Source organism: Callithrix jacchus, chromosome 12 (genome assembly GCF_049354715.1).
Source record: "Callithrix jacchus isolate 240 chromosome 12, calJac240_pri, whole genome shotgun sequence".
NCBI classification, from domain to species: domain Eukaryota; kingdom Metazoa; phylum Chordata; class Mammalia; order Primates; family Cebidae; genus Callithrix; species Callithrix jacchus.
This window is the reverse complement of record NC_133513.1, coordinates 25,365,548-25,382,489: the sequence shown is the minus strand read 5'-3', so window position 1 is coordinate 25,382,489 and position 16,942 is coordinate 25,365,548. Positions and strand designations below refer to the sequence as shown.

General features: G+C 39.8%; 1 protein-coding gene across 50 annotated transcripts in view; it reads right to left on the bottom strand.

Moving 5' to 3' along the window:
* Nucleotides 1-16,942, bottom strand: part of TNRC6A (trinucleotide repeat containing adaptor 6A) — a 222,237-nt gene that overhangs the window by 35,976 nt on the left and 169,319 nt on the right. For 25 of the 50 annotated variants that reach the window (XR_013524735.1, XM_035267201.3, XM_078344906.1 and 22 more), the window contains 3 exons: nt 15,632-16,075; nt 2,196-4,781; nt 497-673 (listed from right to left, as the gene is read on the bottom strand). Coding sequence is in view for 49 of the 50 variants with exons in the window: in XM_035267201.3 (XP_035123092.2) it covers nt 497-673; nt 2,196-4,781; nt 15,632-16,075 (3,207 nt within the window). In the remaining variant the exon portion in view is untranslated. The remainder of the gene's footprint in view (nt 1-496; nt 674-2,195; nt 4,782-15,631; nt 16,076-16,942) is intronic. The other 25 variants (XM_035267204.3, XM_035267207.3, XM_078344916.1 and 22 more) reach the window with 3 other exon arrangements.

Sequence of the window (16,942 nt, the reverse complement as noted above, 5' to 3'; positions counted from 1 at the left end):
TAAGCAGAAAGCATCTTATCTTCACACATAGCCCCCGGGATTCCTATGGGGTATATTGTACACAACCTATGGGATAATGACAATGTTAATTTGAAACTTGGGTCCTTTCTGAACTATGCTAATTACCTATAACTTTCAGGGAATCATTCTAACAGTTTGAATACGTGTCCTCAGAGGTATACTATTTAGCCTCTGAGGCTGGATGACATGAAAGTTGCTAGTAAACTCTTTCTAGATAACCTAATTTGGTAAAATATAATTTAAAGTATATGCAAATTAATAGTTACAGTTCTAAGAAATATGAGAAAAGAGGAAAATTCAAAAGAGAATAAACCGTGTTATAAAATCAAAGAGCAAAATACTGAACCATCATCTATCATATAATATACATGAATATATTATAAATAACATAGAAACCTTATCTAATTATTTAATTATAGTCAGTGAGTGATCACTACTGCTACACAACAACTACCAGGCATTGTCAGTAACTTACCAGATTTGCTTAACGCTTGTGGACCAACAGAGCTGGAGCCCCACGTGGATGTGCTGGATGCCGCAGCAATAGGTTCCCCCCAGCTGGGACCACTGTCTATGGGCTTACCCCATGCTGAAGTACCATTATCCACAGTTGTGGCTGGAGTAGAAGGCTCCCCCCAGGGCTCACCCCAGCCTTTAGAAAGTGTGGGAAAAGAAGTCATCAGCATAGAAGGTAAGGAGGTGCAGTGGAATAAGGGACAATAAAGAATATTTAGGGACCAAGAATGAAGAACCTCATGTTTATGTAATGAATAATGATACTGTGATAGGCAAAAAGATGGCATCTGTTTTATGTGTAAAAAAAAAAAAGACAAACTATTTCCAATTAATATAACTATAAGGTGAGAATTTTTTTAACTTCTTTCATAATTAACCTCTAGGCCTATAGTTGATTATGGGAAACCACTCTCCTTTGAGCATGAATTTAATTCCTGGAAAACTCAAGTCCTTCTGAATGAAATTTTGCGAATTGGAGCAAGTGATGAGCTATACCAGCTGGGTGCAGTGGCTCATGCCTGTAATCCCAGCACTTTGGGAAGCTGAGGCACAGATTACCTGAGGTCAGTAGTTTGAGACCAGCCTGACCAACATAGCAAAACCCGGTCTCTACTAAAAACACAAAAATTAGCCAGGTGTGTTGGTGCACACCTGTAGTCCCAGATACTTGGGAGGCTGAGGGGAGAATTGCTTGAACCCAGGAGGTGGAGGCTGCAGTGAGTTGAATTGCGCCACTGCACTCCAGCCTGGGTGATGGATCAAGAATCCATCTCCAGAAAAAAAAAACTGTGCACATGTTCACCCTTTCCACACCATATACACTGGAAAAACAATTAACTACCCAGCTAACAATAATGGGTCACCTACTTTTTACACATGCTGAACAATGCTTATTTTAAAATTTGAAGTATTAGGCTGAGGTTGTCCAAAGGAAAAAAAAAATCAAAGCCAACATGCTTCATCTTAGCTATATTCTTCCTTTTAAGAATCAAACCTAAATTAATACAACAAACTATACTTAGACTAAAAAAGAAAAATTAAGTGCTAAAAAGTTAGCTCATGAAAGCACTCCCTTATCTGCTTCCAATGAGACTATTAAGACAATGTAGCCAATCACACTTAATGAAAATGTTGTCAGGATAATTTTCAGAGACAGGAATTAGTTCATAATAAGAGAGGAAAGTAAGAATATACTAGATTAAATACACAAACATAAATACTGTATCTAAGTAGAGTTGAATTTCTCACCTACTTAAAAAAAAAACCTTCTAAAGCCAAATATAGTACCTAATGTTTAGAGAGTACTGTATTTCTGAGATACTTGTTTCATTTCTGGAGACATTTTAGTCGAATAATAAAACCAGAAGTTAAAACCAAAACAACTCAGAGAAGTGTACAGCATTCCCACTTGACTGCCCTTGTCCAATTCGCCTTCTGTTGCATTTCCAATAGAGAATGAAGTGTGCAGGACTCACAGACAACACTGTCAAAAGTGGAGCTCTGTTCTCTGGTGGTAAACATCACCCCTATAATTTTCTTCAAGTTGCTTCTGGATTACACTCAACAGCCTTTGTGTGCATATCCAAGCACTTTGTTATACAAATCTTATAATAACAGTAAGTTAAAACAAGGCTTGATTCCATAAGAGAGAAACTTACCGGAGCCACCGCTTGCCTCTTTGTTTGAGATGGCACTTGCAGGTGGTAGCAGCTGATGTACCTGTGCTTGCTGGTCTGAACGGCTGTTGCCATTTGGGACATTTTTGTTCCACATGTTCACATTTTTGTAGTTGTATTTGCTTGGATCTCCCCAAGCTGAAGTTCCATCATCAATCTCCATTTTGCGACGTATAGATTCTGGGGATGGTTCCTCCCAGCCTGTGGGTTCTTCTTCTTTTGTTGGGGCTGGTATAGGTCCCCCCAGCCAGCCTGTACCAGGAGGTTTGCCTGTAGCTGGTGGGATTCCCCAAGATCCAACAATGTCTTGTTGCTTGTTCCAGTCTGGAGAACTGACTGGCTTTGACGAATCTCCCCAACCTAGAGACTGATTAGACTTTGGAGGGTCTCCCCATCCCTGGGAAGGAGTAGGTTTAGAAGATTCATCCCATCCTGATGAATTATTTGGATTTATGTTATTTCCCCAAGTAAAAGAACTAGTTTTACCAAGTTCATTCCAACCAGAAACGGACCTGTCGCTGTCACTACCTCCTGAGCTGGATTTCTTATTGGCCTCACCCCAATGGTTACTCCTTGAAGTTTCTCCCCAGTTATCACTGGCAGAAACAGACCACCCTTGGCTTGATTTCTGTCCATCACCCCATCCCTGTTTGTTCTTTTGCGAATCATTCCATGCAGCCTTCTCCTCTTTGCAATTCCCCCACTGATTGCTCTTGACCATTCCTGTAGCAGCAGAATCATCTTCCCACCCCCCCTGGCAGTTTGAGCCTTTGGAATCTCCCCACCTCAGAGCAGGTTTGGGATCGCCCCACCCCGATACAGATGAGGTATCATTACTATTAGGGCTAGTCTTATCTATAGATGCCCCTGAGTTAAAAGTCTGTGTTGCAGAGCTTCCCCAGGCCTCTGTCCCATTGTCAGTCTTTCGTTCCCCTCTAGGTGATGTTTCCGTATCCCAGGCAGTATTCTGCTTAATAGGAGTCTGTCCCCAACCAGAGTTGGACAGGACACGTGGATCTAAGTCAGTTCTGTTTACAATGCTTTGGAGTAATGTGTGCTGATCAATTTTTCTTCTGTCTCTACTCTGACTTTCCCCAGTTCCTTTTTCCTCAAGGCGTCCAGTGCTTTCTGTACTACCATCGCTCTCCACTGTACCTCCTGTTTTGGCCCACACACTGCTTTGCTCATTTGTCTGAGATGTGGCAGAACCCTGATCCTCTTCCTCAGTAGATTTCCATCCATTTGTAAACTTCTTACCATTGCCATTTGCACTGTCATTGGAATGCTGATTGCTAGGCAGTTTGTTCCATTCAACGCTGGGTAAATTAGTGCCAGTGTTTTGTGCAGGGGTTCCCCATCCTCTTCGACTTCCTCCAGAATTCGCACCATTTCCACTTCCCCATGACGTACTCTGGGAGTTTGCTGCACCAGATTCCCACACGCCACCTCCTTTGTTTGTGTTAACTTGAAAGTTAGTGCCCATAGGCCCATTTACGCCAGGCTGCATTAGAGTTGCATTCACAGTGTCACCATTAGCTTGGCCATTAGGGCCTGAACATTTGTCTCCAGAGTAATTAGAACCATAGGCACCCCATGTAGTACCATAAGAGCCTCCACTTTTTGACTCTCCATTGCTAAGGTGAGAAAGGGAAGTGCCATTCATACCTGATGGAGCCTGCATCTGAGGATGATTCATTGTGCTCACACGCCAGGCCCCTGTATTACTACTGGGCAGCTCATTATTCTGCACTGAACCGGAGTTTGGTAAACTAGAGGTCATAAAGTTAGTAGTGTTATTTGGTCCAGTCATTTCAGTGGTAATATTTTGAGGTTGACCACTGAATGAAACCTTCTGTGTACCACTTACTTCAGATTCACAAGTTTCCTGAAGGCTTCCCCAGGTACCATGGGTAGAACCACCACTCACTTTAGAGTTAATACTCTGATTGTTAGGCATCTGGCCTACAGAACTGCACTGAATATTGATACCAGAACTACCACTCCCTACAGGCCCTTTTAGGGCAAGTCCATTGTTCTCTAATACTGGCCAGGCACCATGGTTGCTAGCTGAATTCAAAGTGCTTGGATTTAATCCTCCATTTGATGAAGAACTTACAGTGCCCCAAGCATTCATTCTATTGTTGCTACTTTCAGATTTGCTTTCAGGAGCATCCACAGAGACCTGACATGTGCTTATTATGGCTCCATGGGAAAAACCCCATGGCCCAGTACTACTTCCATGGCCCACATTATTGCTGCTGCTACCAACTACAAACTTGTTTTGGGAACCAAGTCCAGTGCTATTCCGAAGGCCATCTTTTTCACCACCTGTGTTCCCTGAAGCCATGATAGTGATGTTTCTCTCTGATTCAGAACTGGAGGCAGAATCAGCATCCATACATTCTGAAGCCAACTCCGGATCACTGCCAGGGACTGAGGGCCATGCTTCTTTTCCAGACAAGTCACTTACAACAGCATTCTTACAGTTTGTGCTAGAATCACATGTAGAAGACACAAGTCCCCGCTGGGAATTTTCATAATGGGATCCTGAAGTACTGTGGTTTATATCTAGGATAAAGGAGAAGTACAACTATTTATAAAGTGTTAGGCCAATGACACTAAATCAAACTTAAGAAAAATGACAAATACTTTATAAATATATGTGGCTCCTCAAATTTAACAAGCTATGATCCTTGGCAGAATGGTTACAAGGGCACTGCTTATCTTACAGCCACCAACTTTCCATGTTCAACTGATATTATCCTAAGATTGTAGAGGACATAACAGCCCTTTGATAAATACTTGCTTAATGAACACATTGTTAACAGATTGGTAAATAAAAGAATTCTGGTGTCAAGAAGGTCTAGGAGGCAGTGACACATAGGATAACGGAGCAACCCAGGCACAGAAGTTTGACGTAGGAAGATGGGTAAGGAGAAGTGAATAGCTCAAATTTGATGAAATGTATTAGATATCTTTTCCGCCCTCTGTTTTCAAGTATAGCTTTTCTACAACTGTTTTGGGTATTGCAACAAGTTTATAAAAATTTATAACAATGGTAAGATAAGAATCTGAAAGCTTTTTTCATCACATTCTATTTCATTAGTGTCCATATTCAACCGGAAATATTACACCCAGGTAATAGTCCAACTTCAGTTTTCAGTTCAACTTCCTCTCATAAAATTTTCTTAATTTACCTTCATAACCACATTTATATAAAAGACAACAGACAAACAATGTTTCATTGTTATGTTGAAGATCACAGAATTATTATGATCTCAAAGAATCAACTGCTGACACTGGAGATATTTAATGACCAGTCATACAATCCTATAATCTTGGACTTCCTGCTATGTATTATCTGGTTATTTTACCACAGGTAGGACACTGCTTCTGATAGTTCCCCAGATACTTAATTCTCACTTGGTTTAAGGATCTGGTAGATAGAAATTCCTCAGGGGCATTAACCTGCATAAGCCATGTGCATTTAGACTGTCTTCAGGGGGTTGCTTATATTGCAGTTTTCTACTAGAGTACCAATCAGAATCACATGTAGTGCTTTTAAAGACATATATTCAAGGCAATGTCCCAGACCTAATAAGCCAACCTTCAAGGGGCTGTAGGCCTAGGAGATAAATAGAAGTCACTATTAAGATGATTTGCTAAAATGGAAAATCAGATTCAATTTGCATCATTTTCTCTCAAAGCACAAACATTAAGAAGCAACAGATGATGAGCTGGAAAGAGTATCTGAAAAAGTGACTGGAGAGAAACCAGAAATGATATAAATTCACCAAATAATATACTTCAAAGTTCCACAGGTGATTCTAACTTCCACCCCCTGTTTAAGAATCATTTCTTTAATGAGTCCTAAAGCTGTCAAAGAAAATCTGCCATCTTTCAGTGCACATGAGAATTTCTCATGAAATAAAGGGTAACAATAAGTCAGTCTCACTGGTTATAAGCAAATCAACACACTAACACCTGCACCAGCACCATCAACAAATGTTTGGCATTCAGTACTATGTCTGACAACTTTATGAGCACTTTCATCACTGAATCTTGAGAGCCATATTAGAGTGTAGGTATTACCTTCACTTGCAGATGACAAAACTGAGGTTCACAGGTTAATTTATGAAAAACTAAATGAGAAAGGCAGGATTCATCAGAATCCTTCATAAAGCAAGGTACCTAAGAATGTTAATAGGACTCTAGAGACACCAAGATTCAAGTCTGGACTCTACAAGCAAATTGCAAAACCGGAATACAAACAATACTTCTTATCGTGGTTCTTTTGTTAATTGTACCATTACATGTAAAGCACTAAGCTCAGTAGTGGTTGCAAATTAAGAGCCTCTTAGGGTCAATTTAATGTCGTGATTAACAGCACAGATTCAGTAGCCAGAACACTTGGGTTTAAGAGAGACTCTACCATTTACTAGCTGTGTGACCATGGCAAGATCCTCCATCTCTGTGCCTAGTTTCCTCATCTCTAAAGTAGAAACGGTTAACAGTCCCAATCTCATACAATGGTAGTGTGCATTAAATGATTATTAAAAGTACTTTGAACTACATCTGATCCATATTAGGTGCTTAATAAATGAGGGCCATCATTATCATTGATAAATGCATGCTAATAATTATCATCTTTTAGTCCTATCTCCAAAGCATGTTTTTCATTCCACCATGTCTCCCTTATGAATACAATGGGAATCATATAACAACTTGCTTACTTAAAATTCCCACTTAGATATCTGAAGCAAAATCTTCAGATTCTGGATTTACACTCCAACAGAGTGTAAACTCCTCTCCTCCCAAAGCGGGTAAAAACTGCTTCTTTACAAGTTTGCCTCATCTCAGTAAGTTTCCTAAAACCTAAAATGTATCTTTTATTCCTCTCTGTGCACAGCAAATCCAAAACATCATTAAGTCCAAAATCCATACACCTTTTTTCCAAGTCTAAGACAAACCAGCCATCAGTCACTGTCTTTTCCTGGACTATTGCAAATATATTTCTACTGCCACTATTTGCATGTGTGTGGGGGAGAGGGGGTGAACTTTCATTAAGGCAGGAGTAAGAAAACAAGATTGGGCATCTAAAACTACCTAAATGGAAAATAAAGAAATGGATCCAGAATTTAAGAGTGAAACACGAGAAGCATTCCCATAATGACAAGAAAAAGATAAAAATACTTGTCATCAATACTACGATTCGGCCCAGTGTTAGAAGTGCTAACTGATTAAATATGACTCAAAAAAAAGAGAGGTAAATGTAATGGAATAGAGGCAAAAAAGATCAACATGAAAAAACAATTTCTTTTTTATACGCCAGAAATAATCCAGGAGAAAATGTTGATAGGAAAAGATCTTAATCATTAAGAGCCATAAAATAATTTGGGATAAAGCTAGCAAAAATACTTAAAGAACTGTATGATATTTTATTGCAGGCCACAGAAGACACCTGCAAGTAAAAAACCTTGTTCCTGGATATAAAAATGTCGCAATGCTCTACGTTTAATTCAATTATAAGAAACTGTTAACAAGAGTCTACAAAATGATTATAAGTGATTTAAAAATTCTTTAAAGCAAATGGGGGAGTAACCCTCTAAAAAAAATCTCATAAAGAAGAGGTTGTGAAGAAGGGAATCTGCAAGATTAGGAAATAGTTGAACAGCAATGTACTGCCAGAGTGTATAAACACTTTGACTGAAGAGAAAAAGTAACCCCCAAACAGATCCAAGTATGTATCAAAGATCCTATTTCATAGATTAGCTGTTTAAATCAGTAGGGAATATTCAGTACTTGAAACTTTTTAAAATGAGATAATATATAACAAATAATCCCAAATGATTAAAATATTAAAAGTCGAAGATGAAACCATGAAGCTATCAGTGATTTTTTTTATACATAAAAGAAGCTGTAAGTGGCAGATTTCACTTGTTAATATTAGAATACATCAAAAGCAAAGCAAAAAAGCAAATGCCTGAATACATTCTACAAATGAGTTCTATCACCTTTCGTATTAGTGAAAAATGTTCTCAGATTCTGGTTATGACCCAGTTTGGTGGTTAAGTTTGTCTTTTAAAATATTATTAGCTAAAATCCCATTTCTAATCTGGAACCACTTGATCCAAACCTAAATTAAAGATTATTTTAAAAACTGGGTTACCAGCTTTCTTCATCCCTGGCTGTCTGAGGATAGGCCGCCATCATGAAGGACACATTAACTATCCTCACTAGAAAGTTCCTGACCAACTGACTATTTCACAGGAAACAATGGTCATTGATGTCCTTCATCCTGGGAAGGCAACAGTGCCTAAGCCAGAAATTCAGGAAAAACTAGCCAAAATGTACAAGACCACACTGGCTGTCATCTTCGTATTTGGATTGTGAACTCATTTTGGTGGTGGCAAGACAACTGGCTTTGGCATGATTTATGATTCCCTGGATTACACAAAGAAAAATGAACCCAAACATAGACTTGCAAGACATGGCCTGTATGAGAAGAAAAAGACCTCAAGAAAGCAATGAAAGGAACCCAAGAACAGAATGAAGGCAGTCAGGGGGACTACAAAGGCCAATGTTCGTGCTGGCAAAAAGTGAGCTGGAGATTGGATCACAGGCGAAGGGGTAAAGGTGCTGCAATGATCTTATCTGTGCCATTGTGGATTTTTCACGAGAAGCCTAATAAACTAAAAACTTAAAAAAAAAAAAAAAATTGGATTACCAAGGGTGAGTTACAAGGCATTTTGGGTTATAAAGAAGGTTGTAGTTGAGAAAAAAAAAAAAAAATTGGTTTGGCATTCTAGCTCATGCCTGTAATCCTAGCACTTTGGGAGGTCGAGGTGAGAGTATTGCTTGGGTCCAGGAACGAGATCATCCTGGGAAACCTAGCAATACCCCATCTCTACAAAAAATAAAAAAATCAGCTGGGCATGGTGGCATACACCGGGGGTCCCAGCTTCTCAAGAGGCTGAGGCAGAAGGACCGCTTGAGCCTGGAAGGTTGAGACTGTAGTGAGCTGTGATTGGGCCACTGCATTCAGCCTGGGCAACAGAGCAAGACCCTGTTCTCGAAAATGAATAAACAAATAAAAACAAATAAAAGTTGTTGGCTGGACACAGTGGCTCACTCTTGTAATCTCAGCACTTTGGGAGGCCGAGGCAGGTGGATAATCTGAGGTCAAGAGTTCAGGACCAGCATGGCCAACAGGGTGAAACCCTGTCTCTACTAAAAATACAAATATTAGCTGGGCCTGGTGGTGGGTGCCTGTAATCCCAGCTACTTAGGAGGCTGAGGCAGAGCTGCTTGAACCTGGGAGCTTGCAGTGAGCCGAGATGGCACCACTGCACACCAGCCTGGGGGATAAGAGAGAAACTCCATCTCAAAACAACAACAACAAGAGCAAAATGTGTTGCAGGGTATGGGAACAGACATTATTATAACTGATCAAGTGAAAAGAATAGGACTCTTCAGGAATCCTAAATAATATGTTTCAGAGATAGGGATTATTTCAGATTTGGAGTAAGTCAAATAATTTATTTCCCTTATAGATACACAAGACCCACTGTTGTAAATGATCTGGAAGATAAACATGTAGGAACATCATTATCAACCAGCTTTTCCAGGAAATAATAAATAGTAAATCTCTGTGCTACTGGGAAGAAAGGAGGTGGCTGAGTTTTAATGAGCATAACGCAAAATGTTTATACACTATAATGCTGTGGGCAAACTTTGATTTGGAAGGCTGCGCATTCCTTAGAAACATTTGAAATCCAAAGTATCATTAACATCCTACTTTCATACAAAATGGCCATAGGAGAAGTGTGGTCACCTCTAGTACCATACCAAAAAAAGAAAAGTATATAACAGAATATCTATTCAAAAAAGATCAAAGAGGTTATGTGGGGGCTGAACAAAGACTGATGACAATCCAAGTGACATAAAGAAACAGCAATGGCTGGGCATGGTGGCTCATGCCTGTAATCCCAGTACTTTGGGAGGCGGAGGTGGGCAGATCACTTGAGATCAGGAGTTCGACACCAGCCTGCCAACATGGTGAAACCCCGTCTCTACTAAAAATACAAAAATTAGCCGGGCATGATGGTGGGCACTTGTAATCCCAGCTACTTGGAAGGCTGAGGCACGAGAATTGCTTGAACCCGGGAGGCGGAGATTGCAGTGAGCTAAGATCGTGCCACTGCACTCCAGCCTAGGTGACAGAGCAAGACTCTGTCTCAAAAAACAAAACAAAACAAAACAAAAATCCCCACCATTCCCATTCACTTACTCAGGAAGAATTTAGATCCATGGACATTCAAATATTTTTCTTCTAAATATATAGCATCTAGCAAACAAAACAGTAAAATATTTGTTTTCTGCCTTAAAGACTTTTATTCTTGCCGGAAAGGGAAGAGGTTCAAAAGTAAATAATATTTATGTTTACAACGTTTCCAAGGAATATAAAAGAGATGGTACCCTGGGAATATGAGAGAACCTTAGATGTACAATTTCCAATCACTCAAGTACAAAATTCAAAATGTCTCTTCTGGTTATTCTTGCCTTTGGTTCAGTGGTTGGCAAACTTTTTCTATACAGGTCCAGTTAAACATTTCCGGCTTTGCGAGACAGATGGTCTGTGAAAACCATTTAACTCTGCCATTGTAGCTTGAAAGCAGCCCACAGACAATATGTAAATGATGGGTGTGGGTATCTCCCAATAAAGCTGGACTAAAATAGGCCCAAATCTCTGCTCCAGAGTAAAGAAGACAAATGCAATAGCACAACCAAATGCAATGCATGAATCATGAGTGGCTTCTGGTTTGAGAGATGCGGTGAAGGTGGTAGGGAGACAGATATAAAAGGCATTCTTGGGAATGTTGCTCTAGACCAGATGCTGAACACCTCAACCAGGGAAACTGGTGGCAGTAGCAAGCGAAGATGGAAAACTGGGAGGTATTTTAGAGTTAAAATCAGCAGGGTATAGTAACCCAGTGGCCTGTGAGACATACGGGAGACGGAAGAGTAAAGCATGATTTCAAGGTTTCTAGATGAGCAACTGGATGAATGGGGGCGGCAAGTATTCGAGTAAACGAATGCAGGAGGAGGAAGTGGTATGGGTGCAACACAAAGAATTCAAGTTTGGACACACTGAGTTTTGAAAGGCCCAACATCAGCTGAAGACATCCAGAAGAGGACCTAAAAATGCGGGGAGATCTCAAACAAAACCTTGGGAGGGAACAAAAAGGTTTGCATTTGACATTCAGAACATCGGTGATTTCAGCAATAGGGCTATTTTAGTTAAGTAAGCAGAAGCTAGATTTTGAGGGACTGATGTAATACATTAAAGACTGCAAGTACAGACTATTCCTTCAACAAAACTGAAAGCAGGGAGAGAGATATTCTGTAATAGCCTCAAGAGTATGGGCATTATGCCGGGCATAGTGGCTCATGCCTGTAATCCCAGCACTTTGGGAGGCCACGGCAGGAAGACAGCTTGAGCTTAGGAGTTCGCAACCAGCTTGGGCAACATGGCAAAACCCCATCTCTACATAAAACACAAAAATTAGACAGGTATAGTGGCAAATGCTGGTAGTCCCGGCTACTTAGGGAGACTGACTGAGTGAGGTGGGAGGATCACTTGGGCTGAGAGGTTGAGGCTGCAGTGAACCATGTTCACGCCACTGCACTCTAGCCTGGGTGACAAAGTATGATCATGTCTCCTCCCCTCCAAAAATAAGATATGGAGACTTAAAGAAATTTTTTTTAAGGATAGAGATTTGAGTATGTTTATCATCCAAAGGGAAGGTATAGGTTCCAAGCTAGCAGTAGAAGCTGCAAGACAGCAAGGATGTACCCCATGCTAAAAACCCAATGCAAGAGCACAGGTGGATGAGATGGACAGCATATTAACCTTTAAACATCTCCAGAAACTTTATTGTTAACGTTTTTGGTTAAAACATCCCAATTCTTGGTCATTCACCATTACGTCTCAAATGTTCTTTTCTTTAAAAAAATAAATATTTCAAACACAGAAAAGGCCATAAAAGAGTAATATAAAAGATAACCATGTACTCACACTTTAAGAAATACATTACTAATATGGCAGAAAAAACTCCTAGGTATTCTCTCTCTGATTACATCTCTTTCCATCCCCAGTGGGTATCCCAGTGGTAATCACTCATGGAAATCTTTGTATCTTACTACATTTGAATTCATCCCTAAGCAAAATATAGTGTTCTACATGCTTTATACTTTATATAAATGCTATCATACTATGAACAAACAAATAATACATTCTTGGGACAACTAGCAAAAATGTGAACACAAACTATTAGAAGATATTGTCGTTGTTCTTTTACTTGGGGGTGATAATGGTACTGTGATTGTATAGGAGACTATGCTGATTCTTAGGGTAATTACCAGTGGAAGTATTAAAGGTGATGTGTCATAATGTCTGCAACTTACTTTTAAGTGGTTCAACAATAATGTGCACATGTATGCACATATGAGAGAGGGAAAGAGATGTGTGTGAAGTCAAGGTGGGACAATGTTAACAATCACCAGATCTGGGTGGAGGGTATACGAGTGTTCACTGTTCTAGTCTTAACTTCTCTGTATGGATCATGTCAGGTGGATGATAAAAAAAAGGGATAGAACACCGTGGCCTGTAAGAACAATATTGCTCTTGTTGAGCCTATTGGTCCCCCCAAATCCTTCATTACATGGTTTGTGGGTCCTCCCTATTGAAAAGTTACCTGTTATCTGACCCCTTTAGGCTCTAAGTGATCAACTACAAAAAAGACGTCTCACTTTATACCATCAATAAGTGTCTGAGGCACAGCCAAAAACTGGCAGCCCAAGGCTAGTCTGCAGAGTTGTCTAGTTTGAGCAGCACAGGATTCTAAAAAAATTAAAAATGAGAAAGTAAAAAAGCCAAATACAAATAGATCAAAAAAACACAAAAAGCAAACAAAGCTAACATATGTTCCCCAATTCTAAACTACATGTAGTTTACAACAAAGAATGTTCGTGTTTCTGGGCTACTGTGCATGCTGTTTAGCCTCTAGGCTACTTCCTAATCTGTAAAATGAAGATGATACTATTACTCTGTAGAAGAAGTATTAAATGAGTTAGTACAGTGTATGGGTCACAGTAAGCACCCCATAAGGGTTAGCCACTATACTGTTATTATTAATAACTTGGTAGGAGCCAGATATACCCAACTCAAAAAAAGCCTTCATTGACTCTCAATGGTCTCTGTTTGCAAGCTGATGTTTCTGTTACCAATTCTAGTAACACCTAGAAAGATGTTTTAATGTAGACATGTAAAATATGCTGGTGAGTAGGGATTCATAAATTTTTTAAAAGACAAAGGTACAAATCTGGCTCTTCTTTGGAATGCTTTGGCTTCATCATCTGCATTTTCTAGTTGTTTTTTGAGATTGAATCCAGGCTTCAGTCAGATTGCTGCACCCTCCTGACTTCCATCTTAGCCTCCACATCAATGCAGTCCACCCTGGTAAAATTCTTTTAGAAATAGGCAGGATGTTTTTCCTTGTCAGCCTTTTTTGAAGACTTCTTCCTATGCCCACACCTGAGGCATTCTTCTCATCTGAATGTACACCTGTAACACTTTGGTATTTTTGACTCATAGTTATTTTTGAGAAGCAAGATTCTTACACTCCTGTTGTTTCCATTTCAAAAACAGCTTCCTTTCATTTCCCCAAGTGAAAAGGCATGTTTGACATATTTTCTAAATATACTATTCCACTTCACTGTTTTGTTCAGTACCATTCCACTTCGCTTAGCTCACAGCAGGTACTCCATCATTTGTTGTATAACTATCCTCTGCCAAAGTTTTTAACCGCAATTTTCATTATGCTGATGACCAATACATTTGCTTCCAACCTGACTTCCCAGATGAACTTCAAATTACTAATTGCCTACTACTCGGCATTAGATGTAATATGTCTAAACCAAACTCTTCTCAAAAAGTACAGGTCCTTTTATAAGAGTTATAAGGAATATAATTTATTCAGCACCTAGGTATCAGGCATTAAGCTAGTTGCTTTAATAACATGTCATATAATTAAGTCCCCACAGCAACCTTGTAGGGTTGGGTACTACTGTATACACTTTACAGATTAACAAAGAAGGTCAGATGTGTTATGTGGCCAAGCTCACACAGGTAATAAGGTGCTGGGAAAAAAAGTTCACACAGGTAATAAGGTGCTGGGAAATTAGGGAGTAAATAATAACTCAGGATGATAACTTACATTTGTATCCTTTCCAATAGCAATGTGCTGCTCTAAGTGCCTATCCTAGAAAACTCACATTTGTGTCCTCTTCCTCCTTACCTATCACATCCAGTTTGTTGCCAAAGCACAGCATGGTGGTTACGAGCATAGCTTTGGAGTCAGACAGATCTTGATGTGAGTCCAGGATCTGCTACTTATTCACTGTGAAATACCATAATATATTACAATGTACAGAGTAGTTCTTGGTATATAAAAGAGAGCCAAGGTGTAGAAAGTGAGTAAACTACCTGGGACAGTTAGCAAAGGCTGCTCAGGCACATGAAGCAATTAAGTAACCTGCCCAGGGTCATACACACACTGGGATATGGGGATGTCGTAATGTAAGGCCCTAGTCCATCTGACTCTAGAGACTTCCTTCTTAGAAATATGCTACACTGCCTCTAGAAGTGTGTTCCTGTATGGGCACCTTGATTCCCAATCAACCCTAGCACCTAATTCTCTATCTGGCTTGTTATAAAGCTTTAAAATAGTTGAATAAATGAATAAATAGACTAACAGACCATCAAAAATTTCCAGAACATGTTGAAACAAACTGGGCTTTGAGAAAACTTGTAATCACATATTAGATTTATTTTCTGTCTCACAATCATTACCAAGCTCAGAAAAGACACTCTGAGGCAAATAACTGAATGTACTTCCTCTGTTTGAGTATCATTTCCATGAGTGCCGTCTTTTTACGGCATGTGATAACTAAATGATCTTGAGCAAGTTATTTAATTTCTTGGTGTGTCAGCTGCCTCCTCTACTGAAAGTGGAGGTAAGAACTCCATCTCATAAGGCTGTTGAAGATTAAACGCAATTAATATGCATAACTGCTCAGCACATGGCTTAAGGGGAAGGGGTACTCAATTTTAGCTACAGTCTTACAGTCAATTTTAGCTATAAGCTTCGTACTAAAATGGGCAGAACCTGAAGGGAGAATAAGTGATTAAAATAATCATTTAAGATTCCCCATTCACAACTCTCTGTAAAGAACTCTCATATTAAAGCCCGGACACTGATGAATACAATACATCACCAAAAAGCTATGAATTTATCAACTTGCTATACAGCTAATGATGACAAGGCGTGAGTCTTGTAAGAAATGCCTTCTCTCACCTGACTGGTTTTTGCTGTTCTGCACCTCTCCGTTATTTTGTGGCTGTTGATTTGTTAAAGCACTGCTTTCTGACTGGCTGTTTAACACTTTAACAGCAGATCCCAGGTTTGCTGCTATGACAGGAAAATGCTGACCCCTCTTTAGAAGCTGTTTGTGTTCCTGGTGGCGAAATCGTGGAGGTACTTCACGAGGATACCGAGGCAAGGCCTGTGGCTGCTGCTGTGGCTGCTGCGGCTGTGGCTGCTGTGGCTGTGGCTGTGGCTGCTGCTGCGGCTGCTGCTGTTGCTGCTGCTGCTGCTGCTGCGGCTGCTGCTGCTGCTGTGGCTGCTGATTGTTGGCTGTAGCTCGCTTGGCATTATTATTAGTGCTGGTTGCTGTGGAAGTGCCGTTATTAGAGTTGGCAGGCTGAGGCTGGCTTACACTGGGCTTTATCTGTTCTGGCACTAATCCCAACAAAAGAAAAGGGGTGGAAAAGATTAGCCAGTAAAGTGTACCTCCAAAGTAAGCCATCTAAATTCAAAGGCACTTAAAAAAATATCCTAAAAAACCAGAAGCTTTCTGTGAGCAGAGATATCCTTATTTACAGGCTCAAATTTTGTTAGGAGCTATCACTGCCAAGAGTCAAATTTCACTTCTGCTAACTACCTACCCAATAACGGACCGGGGACCTTTGGCCAAGATGACAACTCATGTTTATCATCTCAGACATCATCAGATCATTACAAAACCAGGGAACTCACAACAACTCAAAGAACAAATGTGACCAATTAATTTTCAGTAGTCCTAAGAGAACCCTCAATTCCCTGGCAACTGTTCTTATTCTGCCTCATTGTTAATGCGTTTGGTCTCTCTTTTTCATCTTTGGAAGATAACACAAGAACAACAACGCAAGGATAGAAAACAACCTGCTGGTTTTCTTATAAAAAGGCAAAGTTAACAATGTCTGTCCTTATTAAAAATGTAAAATCTGAATCATATAAGACAAACTCAGAATACAGAAGGAAAGACAAAGATAATAAATCTGTAAGATGAATCAAAATGAGAGAAATAATCTGGATGCTCCATCTTAAATCTGAAAAATAAATCAGAAACTGCAAATAGAGAACTTTTTGACTCATAAAAGAGGGGTTAAGAAAGAAAGAAAACTGATGGAAATGCCTTAAGCCAGTGTAAGTAAACCCAGTTGGAGAAGTACAGAGATGGCATGGTGTATGAGCTTTTGGTGCCAGGTTTCAACCCCAGCCCTGCCTTTACAAACTTTGTGTCTTTGGGCAAATTGTATAAACCTAACTGAGCCAGCTGTTTTCTCA